The 11076-nt window shown below is 37.9% G+C and overlaps 1 protein-coding gene across 4 annotated transcripts in view; it reads right to left on the bottom strand.

The window, feature by feature from the left end:
* The window catches only part of Sorcs1 (sortilin related VPS10 domain containing receptor 1), a 506327-nt gene that overhangs the window by 60513 nt on the left and 434738 nt on the right, over positions 1 to 11076 (bottom strand). For all 4 annotated transcript variants that reach the window (XM_005352454.2, XM_005352456.3, XM_005352453.3 and 1 more), the window contains exon 18: positions 9913 to 10084. In XM_005352454.2, coding sequence (XP_005352511.1) covers positions 9913 to 10084 — 172 coding nt within the window. The remainder of the gene's footprint in view (positions 1 to 9912; positions 10085 to 11076) is intronic.

Here is an 11076-nt window from a genome sequence, read left to right on the forward strand (position 1 = left end):
CATGTGGAGATTATGAGCAAAGCAAAGTCATGAGCCATGTGGAGATTATGTAACCCAGGCAATGAGGACATGGTGAGACAGATGTTCAAGGGCCCAGGAGCATAAGGAGAAAGTAAAATTGAAAAGATTAAAGGATAATAAAAAGAAAAATTATAAGAATAGGAGAATACAATATAAGATTATAAGAATATGCCATACAATTGGTAGAGAGGAGAAAAAGGCCTTGTGGGCCAAGTTTCTGATTTCAATCTTTCTTCTAAGAACAATGTTAAGATAGCAAAATGTTTTAAGAAAGAGTGTTGGGGAAACATCATACTGATAGTATTTATTCCAAATGATCACTCTGTACACTACCTGGAGGATGAGCTGAAAAGCATCCTAGTGTGCTGGGAAATCAACGAGGGATAATCCAGAGCAGACAATTGTGGATGGGAAAGAGCTTCACCGTGAAAGCCTGTGTGCCTCTGAAAAGAACTCTGGTATCACCAGCACCAATGCTCTTCTTAATGCAGATACCCAATCACTCTCCAAGGCTCATGTGTTTCAGGGACCCTCAAGAGAATGCTCAGTCCTGCTGATTATTTATAGATGATGTTGGCTGTGTACCAAATGTTGATGCCTTCTGCTCAGATGCTGAACATTAGACTTTCCTTGGCTTTGGGTTTGTTCAAGGATGAACAAACTACTACCTAAGCTTGTTATACTTTTTATTTGATTGTGTAAGGGGATGATGGGGGTTCACAGACTTCAGGGATGCCAACTCTCACAAAAATGGTTTAATCCTTCACTTGTGAATGATCTAATGCACCATATCTTTTGTTGACCCATTTATTCTCATGATCTTTTTGTATCTGGACAAGTCTTGCTGTGATCAGAACACAGGGCAGGAAGAACACAGGGCAGGAGGACAGATGCCAGGAAGCTGAGGCTTCTTGATTCTATCCATAAGAAATTAGAGACTCTTGCTGTATTATTACCACTGCACAGTGACTTTAGAATTTACCTCCATAGGTTTTGGAAAGAAAACCCTGGGACTACTAAATGGCATAAATCATATAAATGCTTTTGAATGACATTTTAAAAATCAGTCATAAAGCAAAACATTCAGCTATGTAATAAGAACAAAATTACATTTAAAAAAATGAGTGGTGGGAAGGTTCCTTTAGGAATAAACCTGTACATGTAGCTTTTCCTAGTAGTAAGATATATACTGGAAATGTATCAGTTTTATTAAAAGTAAAATGGAAAAAGGGGAAGAGGAATAGTGTATTCACTGGGGGGTATGTGGAAATGCACATCATGATGAAAAATAAAACTAAAATTGTACATACTAATTATGTTGTTAATATAGCTGAATATTGGTGAATTTTCACTAATGAGAACTCATACAGATATACACACATACAGCAACCACAGCAGCACCAGAACCTTGTTCTTTTCTTGATTTGTTACTAATGTTTTAGATTAACTTTCATAATTTTGCAGTGTGAATTCTTCCTTGGGAATTCTCTGAATTCCTTTCCCAAATTATTATGCTGTAGTGAAAGAGAAGTGGGTTTACAGAGGTCTGTGGAGGTCCAACATGAAGGAAAAGATGTACTAAAAATCTCTACACTCTGTTATGGTAGCTAATTAAATGTCCTCTGAAGTATACTGCACCTTAGAAACCCTGTTTAAACATTCTAACAGGGGATGTTCATATTACGTTGGTTGAACAATGCTTCTCTAGTTCATTTTCTGTCCTAAGTAGGACAGTGTTCCTATTTAAATGAACATGCAACTCTTGAAGAGAAAGATGCAAGGGAAGGAGGGAAGATGGAGACATCCTCTTATGCAGTCAGATGAGCTGAATCATGCCTGGTAGTGCGGGTGACAGATGTCACAGTTAGATCGTGCTCAAACCATACTTTGCACAAATGGCTCTCTACTTTTTCTCTTATAAATTAAAGATGGGTAGAGACATGACCCTCATGAAATAGAAATAGTCACTTCTATTTCAGATAAGCCGAGTTTCCTGTTTTATTTTTGAAATGTGTCATATTAAAAATAGGTATATTGACATCTTTTCAGGATGTTAGAGTAGCACCTACATTTAGGTGAAGAAGAAGGGTGTATTTAAGTTTTCCTGTCCCACAGTAGGTGTTTAGTTTCACATCAGCTGTGGGTGAGGTTTAGGGCTGAGCACCTGGTGCAGGGAGAAGAGCAATCAGCGAAGAACTGCAGGAGAAGGCTTGCCTTTCAGACAAGGATGAGGGAACCTCTGATCCTGGGGTGGCTGCCTTCAAGGAAGATGGAGTGGAATGCCTTCAGCAAGCAGGGTAGGACACTAAAAATCCAACCTGAAGACGAAAACATGTCACCAGACTTTGGAATGTTCACTGAACTGGAACTATCACTAATATACTGTTTCTCTCTTTGCTTCTCAAAGTAGACTATAAACATCTGCCATCTATGACTCCAATGAATATGAACACTGTCTTGTATGAGGTCCAGTTTTGAGAAGAGAGAAAAATGGGACCCAAGAGAAAGCTGCTAACCAATGCAATATGAACTGAGACACCAGACTGCTCCCTGAAATCAACCTATTTTGCCTAACTCATTTATTTTTCTCTTTTAACCTGAGGCAAGAAGGGAAAAGAGAGAAAATGTCTCAATTAATTCTTAGAGGCAAAGAGAATAAAGCAGGAAGGAAGAAGGAATAAGACATGAGAAAATCTCAAATTTCATGGCTTGTTGATATTTGCCCCCACTTCTTTGTGTAGGAGGAGAAGTAATAACTAGGCTTCTAGGAGTGAACTGAATATCAGCAGCTCTGATAGCTGTCCCAAACACATTCAGTCAGCTGCCTCTTTGTGCCACTTCTTGTGGCTTCAAATAGGCTTTCTAGTGGGGGAAGGATTAAAGCCAAATTCGGTTACATGTCCAAATAAAGAAGGATCTCTTAGGAAGTTTCATCCAAAGTGGACTTCTCTGTTATCTGAGCGCTTGAAGTATCCTGAAGTATTTGTTTTTATGATTACATTTTGGGGACTTTAATGTCCCTGTAACTCTTTACATAATCCAAAGAATACAGTTGGTATGCATCCATCTAATGAGGACACAGCCCTCTCTCCTCATGCTTCACAGTTAAATCCCATGGAAACTATAACCAAAAATTTTGCTTATTGAGTTCTACTCTTTGTATATAAATTGAAGTATTTAAACAATGGGATACAGACCAAATTTTTAGTTTTAATCCCTTGCCTCAGCCTTAATTTTCAAGCCTTAAAATATGCAGAGAATTGCCTCTCCTTATTCATACAGCTGTTTTAAACAGATTTAATTATCTTCTGTAGCACACAGACACCACTTCTGGCTAGCAGCTCTTTCAGATAAAGGCCTTCCAAATTAGTGTTGTTGAGTTCCTAAGACTGATTAGGCCCTTCCTGGTCACTGCGTGCCTGCCAGGCTCGCACCGGATCTCTCTGCAGTGCTGAGTGATGGTAGTGGAAGTCTCCGGGCTCATTAGGTGTTCATTAGTGATCTAGAGGTTATCCATCATGAAGGAGTCTACAAACAGAGATGCCACCTCTCATTGCATGCTTGGGTTTCAGTACAAAATACTTTTGACTGGCCTCTTAATATTTGGGCATAGCTGGAAATGTTTGACTTTTCAGATAAAATTTCATGGATTCTTCCATTTCCCTCCTAGGTTGGTTCCTTGAACAATTTCTTCTTGGTTTTTAATGAAACAATAATGTGTTGTTTCAGTTATCAATAAAATGATTATTATTAATGAACTATTATGTGTGTGTATGCACACATGTGCTTGTGTACATCATTCTTGACTTTGCCACCGTGAGTCACATACCTTCATTTCTCTGCAATGCTGTTCCTAATCAGGGTCCTTCTTTATATGTTCGATAACTTTAAAAGCAACAGGAATTGGTTATATGACAGTGGAATTTCTAATCAACCATAACAAAGTTATGGTTACAGAGTTGAGTAACACCAGATAAGAATCTTGTGGGACTCTGTTTGAATTATGTTACTCAACTGTTCTGTCTTCTATGTTTTGAGGGTGATGTCATATACTTTGTGCATGAAGGGGTTTCCATTCAATTTGATATAATCAAACTTAACAACATCGTGGCTTGGGTATATACTGAATACATAGGACTATGTAGGAGCATAGGCACTTTCTGCCATTGAATTCCTTCTGTCAGTAAGACATTCTCTTGTTTTCAACAGTGCTTGCATTGATACTCTTACGTTAGAATTAGGAGATAAACTAGTTCAGGATAAAAGAAGAGATTTTGTTTTCAGATGAAAGCTTTAAGATGCTGGGATACAACTTGAGTTTAAGAATCTTTTCCTTTCAAGTTTGGGCATTATCTATATTCCCTTAGGGCAAGCAATCCAAATCCACACACGCTTATTGGATTTTTTTATTCTCCTACTGAGGTATTAGACCTTTGGAGCACATACGCTGAAGTTGTAGCTTATGGTGACACAGTTTCTACTTCAGTGATATCCATGGCTTATTGAGAGATTTCAAAATGTTATTACAATATCGTGCAACAGATTAGATTTATTTATGTGAATTTTCTCGTGCTTCTTACTTCATATGATTGGACTGCTGTCCCAGTTAACTCAAAGCATATGTTCTCACAACAGAGTCAATAACAAACGGAAAGTACAAGCTGAAAAATTGGCACTTAGCAAAATATTTATTGAAAAACAAAAAAAATGAATATGCAACTATCTGGGAAGAAACTTGATTTCTTATGCTATTTTTTTTTTGATTTCTTAATGGTTTGGTTGACATGCACAGAAAATGGAGATTACATGGAGTGGGTTCGAATGCAAGTTACTAAGTGCAAAGGAAGATCACCCTTAAGCCTAACTCCATAGAGGGAAAATAGGAAAGGTGAAGCATAAATTTAACATGCGACAGAAGCACAAGTTTTGGGTTAAATTTCAATACCAACATGAGGAGGTGAATCTTTCACTTGCTTCTGCATTAACCATGACTGTGGTGAAAGTAGCGTGGACATTTGGGGTTCTTGGGCACTTGAAAGTCTTACTGTTTCCCCAACATCAGAGGCGTGACATGAATAGCTATCTCTCTTGTTACATAGCATGGTACTAGGTGTAGAGCAAGAGGCAGGCACTCTTTTCAGAGTAACTGGCGTATCAGATTCAAGTAAGAAATGAAATTTAGGAAATTTTGAGGAGGATATATAGGCCCATGTTTTACTTGTGTAGCAACATATCATATTTTTTAATATGTAGGAGTTTTGCTTTTATTTTCATTTGTTTTAGATAATGTCTCACTGAACAGCAACTGGTTATGCTGTTTTCCAGGCTGGCCTGGAAACCTCCACCTGTCTCTCTATCAAGTACTGATATTAAAGGTATGTGCCAGCATGCCCGATAATACTCATTTTTTATTAAATGATAGTTCAATTTAGACTAATCTTTAATACATGGTCATGAACATTGAACTCCTTGGGTGCTACTTTATCTTGTTTATCAATAGCCTTTAGAACACGGTGCACATTAATAAAGGCAAAATTATGCAAAGTGGGGAAACCCAAGAGAAGAAATAGTATCTAGATTTGTAGGAATATCTTCCATAATCTGTGGATACATTTTGAAGATCTAGAAGGTTATTTTAATAGCTTTGTTGAATTGTATGTTACACAAAAACACGGGGGCAGCCACAGGCCACTCTGGCTCTCGTGCATGAGAACTCAGCTTTTCTTCTGTTTCCAGATCACTGTAGCTACCCATACCAGCCAAGGCTTATGAAATTGAAAAAGGCTTGGAAAATACATGAGGCTTGAGCACCAAAATTAGTTCTTTGTACCTCAGGGAAGTGGTAAAATGACAATGCTTGAGTCTGACTGTTGCTCCCCTATTTAGTAAATGCATGATCTCAGGTAAGTAACTGTGCTTTTCTGTGCCTTCGATGAGGCTATCACCTCTCTGTGTAAGGCTCATGTGAGATCTTCTTGAAAAAACTCTGTAGAGACGTGTACAAGCCAGAACAGTTTATGCTCACTAAGTTTCTGACATCTGAATTGCTATCATTGCGTAGATGTGAATGCTCACTGGCTTCTCATTTATTCTTCATTGTTCGTCCCACAAATCACCCATGCAGATGCACAAAATCAACAGAGAAAAAGTAAAACCGAGGCTGTCAGTAATTAGTACAGAATCTGATCATCATGTGTGAGGTCCCCAGGCTCTGCTCATCTGAGGTGAGTCATCTTCTGCCCAAGAAGACAAGGATATGAAGGAGCTGTGTCTGGCAACAGAAGGCAGCATATTTCATACCTGCTATGCTTGCTCTGGGCGCTCATCTGGAATGGACTGACTTGATAAATTTTTTCTCATCTTGAACACATCTCATAAACAAACTTCCCAATGTTTCCACATCTTCAGTCTTCTATGAGATGCATGATGCTCTTGTTACATGGAAAGGGAATTGAGTAGGCGAGACCCTGACTCCTAGCTATGAACTGTGTTCTCTGTCATGATGAAAAACACAGAACCTGACCTAGACAGAAAGTTATACCCCCTAAGCTTGGCTGTATTATGTTCATGTAGCTGGAATTCAGCGTAAATTCTGCCCTAGCATAAGTACCCAATACTTCAAAAAGTTGTTATTCTGATGTCATAGTTAGTTTTTTCTGCCTATGAGAAGGAGCATCCACCCTCATTTAATATGTAGATAAGTTTAGGTTAGAGTATTGGTACTCCAAAACTCCAAGATAGGGTTTTTTTTGCCAGTCTCAAGACACAAGCATAAACTATTGTATTTTGTATAAACTTTTAAATATACAAAGTATTAAATATGCAAATTAAATTAATTTGAAAAAGTAGGCATATCTATTTAGTACCAACAAATCAAGTAACAAAACTGCTCATATTGCCCAAATTCTGTCAGTTCACCACCCACTCAACAAGAGTAATAATTAGTCTCCTTTTATCATCACTTAGTCTTAGCTTTCTCTGCAGTCTTATTTAGTGGAATAATGCTACATTTATTAATTATTAAGTTTCTGAAATTAAAATATAACTGCATCATTTATTCCTTCCATTTCGTTCTTTCTGCTTTTACCATGCATCCTCTTTTGTTCTTTCTAGAATTTATGTTCTTTTTCTTTCATTGCTCACACACAGAAACACATACACACAGAGACACACAAATACATACAAACACACACTCCTAAATTTATAAATACAATCAACTAAGAAAGGCACAAATAGGTATGATAACATGGAAATGGGAAAGAGACAATCAACCTTCAAAAACGAACTACAGGAAACTAAGGAATACTGACAGCAGGAAGAAACAGTCTTCCCCAGGAAAGAGTACCCCTCTAATAGTCTACTCAAACCAAAAGGCCAGCCCTGAAGTTATACGCTATGGAACAATCTCTTTGTACACTGCGAATACGTCTTACTCTCATTGATTAATAAAGATCTGACTGGCCTATAGCTAGGCAGGAAAAGGTTAGGCAGTATTTGTGGACAAAAAGAGGATTGGGGGGATGGCAGAGTCACCAGGAGAGGTAGAGAGAAGCAAGATGAATATGGCGTGCTGGGAAAAGGTCCTGGCACATAGTAGAGCATAGCTAAGAAATATGGGTTAATTTAAGTTGTACGAGCTAGCTAGTAATAGACCTAAGCTATTTGCCGAGCATTTATACTTAATAAATTCTCAGTGCAGGTGTTTGGGAGATGGCTAATGGGACAGAAAACTCCACCTACAGTCCTACAAATACACAAATTATTTTTTCCTATCTTACTTCTAAAGCTAATTATTGGAATGGGATTCATCCCCAAGTATCTCTCCATAACTTCAGTTTGTTCTTTTTTACTATGGCACACTATTCCACTATGTAAATATGCTATACATATCCTATTATCATATATATATATATATATATATTACATGCATTTTACATATTGTCTTGCAAATATGTGAATACACTAATGATTAATATAGTAGTTTCTCCTAATTAGAAGAGATTACCTTTCAAATTCTCATGTCAGCCTGAAACAGAAGATCCCAGATAGTTTACATGGATAGTAAAAATGCGACTTGGCCTAAAATGATTCATGATTTTTTAATTTCAATGAATAATAACCAAAAATAAGATTATAGGGCTGGAGAGATGGCTCAAAGGTTAAGAGCACTGGCTGAGCTTCCGGAAGTCCTGAGTTCAATTCCCAAAACCCACATGGTAGCTCATAACCATCTACTATGAGTTCTGGTGCCCTCTTCTACAGTGCAGGCATGCATGCAGGCAGAATAGTGCATATATAATAAGTAAATAAATAAATCTTTTTTAAAAATTAAAGAATCAGTTCATAGAAGCCTATAAACAGTTAAGTGCAATGACTTGGAAAGATTAAGCGAAAATACTTATGATTTTGTTACACACACATACTCCTAAATATATAAATATATATATCACCAAATATATCAAAATAATATACTCAATTTGTATGTTACTTAAATGTAGAATTAAAGAAGCAGAGGTCACAAATTTCACTGTGAGTAAGGAAGGAGCACATGGGATGGGTTTGAGGGAGGAAGGGGGAATGATGTAATTACAATCTCAAAAATAATGGCAATTATAAGAAAAAATACTTACGGTTTTGATTAAACATGGCCACACAATCGTAACTCCTTCATCTTCCCCTCCTGTCACACTCTAAATCTTCTGGATTTGCGTTTCTTACTCCCATTCCTTGTCCTGCTTTTTTGCTTTACTAGAAAGACTGTGTGTAGCTGTATTTCTTATGAATGAGTAGTCTTTTCTGTTTCTTTGTTCAAGACAAGGTTTCTCTGTGTAACAGCCCTGGCTGTCCTGGAAGTTGTTTTGTAGACCAAGCTGGCCTTGAACTCACTGAGATCCACCTGCCTCTGCCTCCCAAGTGCTGGGATTAGAGATGTGTGCCATCACCAACTGACATGAGTGAGTATTCTTAACTTCCACCAGATACAACTGAACGAAATGTGCATATGTGGCCATGTATACAGGCAACTCACATATGTTGAAGACTGAGGGCCACTGGCTTCTTGGAAGAGAAGGCTGAAAGCCAACCCTGTGCACTTTGGTGTTGATTTCATTGCTTTCATTTTAAAATCCTGTTATCTTCCGTCGAATGCTGGCTGAACTTGAATATGCAGAAAATGTGGTTGCAGACAGGATGATAGCCCCTAATTTAATAACTGAGGTCATGTATTTAACATACTTAATCTTAAAAAAACATCTACCTCATTCCAAGATGACAAGTTTGCCTTCGCACAGTTCTAAGGACATAGAACACATTTTTCTTCAATTCTCCACCCACATAGTCATACATTTCAGACAAACATCATTTGTCAAAGAGTAATCAGTGCTCATAATGATATCCTCATTGTGTTACCAAGATACAAAGTCTCAACTGTCAAAGACTTTATACTAATTTATACCTTAGTGCTATATTTGATCAGTATATTTAACGAGCCTGTTGCTTTTGGAAAGAAAAGCAATGATGTCAGGCTGAGAGAGGCAAAAGCACATATTTTTTCACTTGATTAAGTCTTTGTATTTAATTATTCTGGGGAAACCATTCACACAATTTGAGAAAGTATTATCCTAACAATGCCAATAAAGAAGAGTTAAATCCAAAGGGAACCACGGATGTAAAGGAGTGAAAACCAATTTGCAGTAAATGGAAAGAAACTGGAGAATGTGTCAGGGAAAGAGAGACGGCAACGGCAGACAGGAAGCCAAAAGTAGAATAAAATAACAAAAATATTTGCAACTAAAACTTGAGAATGTGAACAAGGATATGTAAACAAAGCCACAATTTTGTCGGAATATCACGTGTCTTACAAAGCAGAGGACAGACAGGAGTCAGCCTTACCTCTTCTAACTGTACCATGAGCGTGACATTGTGTCCTTGTTCTGCTGTCAGTTTTCCATCTGCAGTGACGATCCGGAGCCCTCGAGGGGCCTTCCCTGGGCACTTCTGTGGTTTGGCAGTATACTGCTCTCTTACGCCATCCGTGCAGTTATTGGAGACCACTTTTCTATACCTATGTGTAGAAATTCACAAGTCATACATCAGGTCATGTAATTACTACTGAAATTCAAAACAAGACCTATAGCGTAGCATGATGACCCCCTAACTGCAGACCTTTCATGTTGCCAGCAGTATTTGAGATGATTCATATAAAGTACCTTTTACTGTTTGAATGTATAATGTCCTCCATAGGCTCATTTGTGAGAACATATGGTACCCAGCTGGTGACCCTGCTTTGGGAGGTGGAAGGACTTTTATGCAGGGGGCATAGATGGCATACTATCATTGAGATGAGTCTTAAAGTGCATTGATCCCTTGGTTTCTTGATCAGTTAAGATGCAAACAAGCTGCATTGCAAGTTCCCATTGTCATTTATTCCCTGACATGAGGGACTGAATCTCTCAACCTGTGAACAAAAACAATACTCTCCTACCTTAAATTGGTTTTGTTACATATTTTGCCACAAAGACAAAGAAAGTAATGGACATGTCATCCAGCAACAGGAAAAAAACAAATCAAGAATTAATAACTATAATTAGCATTTCCATTGACTTTTAAAAACTATGTCATTGTTTTGTGTATGTGTATGTACATGAGTGTATGTATGTATACCCACAAGCAAGCAGACTCCGAGGGAGGCCAGAAGAGGGCACTGCACCTCCTGGATCTGTAGTCAGAGCTCATTGTGAACCAGCTCTCTAGCCTGCTATTCACTTCTTTTAGACATCTACTCAACAGATGAATCTTTCCTTCATTGGGAGCTGTGAGATATGCATAGACTTGATCTCTTGGATCACTGTTAATAATCAGTTGAAAATACATAGAGATAATTTAGATGATAATTCAAAGATTACAGAATTGTGGATTAGAAAAAGCACCAAGTTTGTCCTCTTTTGCCCCTTGTATACACATAATAGAACACCCAGTGATTTACACATACTAGAACACCCAGTGATACACATACTAGAACACCCAGTGATACACATACTAGAACACCCAGTGATA

This window comes from Microtus ochrogaster, chromosome 8, assembly GCF_000317375.1.
Source record: "Microtus ochrogaster isolate Prairie Vole_2 chromosome 8, MicOch1.0, whole genome shotgun sequence".
Classification (NCBI taxonomy): Eukaryota; Metazoa; Chordata; class Mammalia; order Rodentia; family Cricetidae; genus Microtus; species Microtus ochrogaster.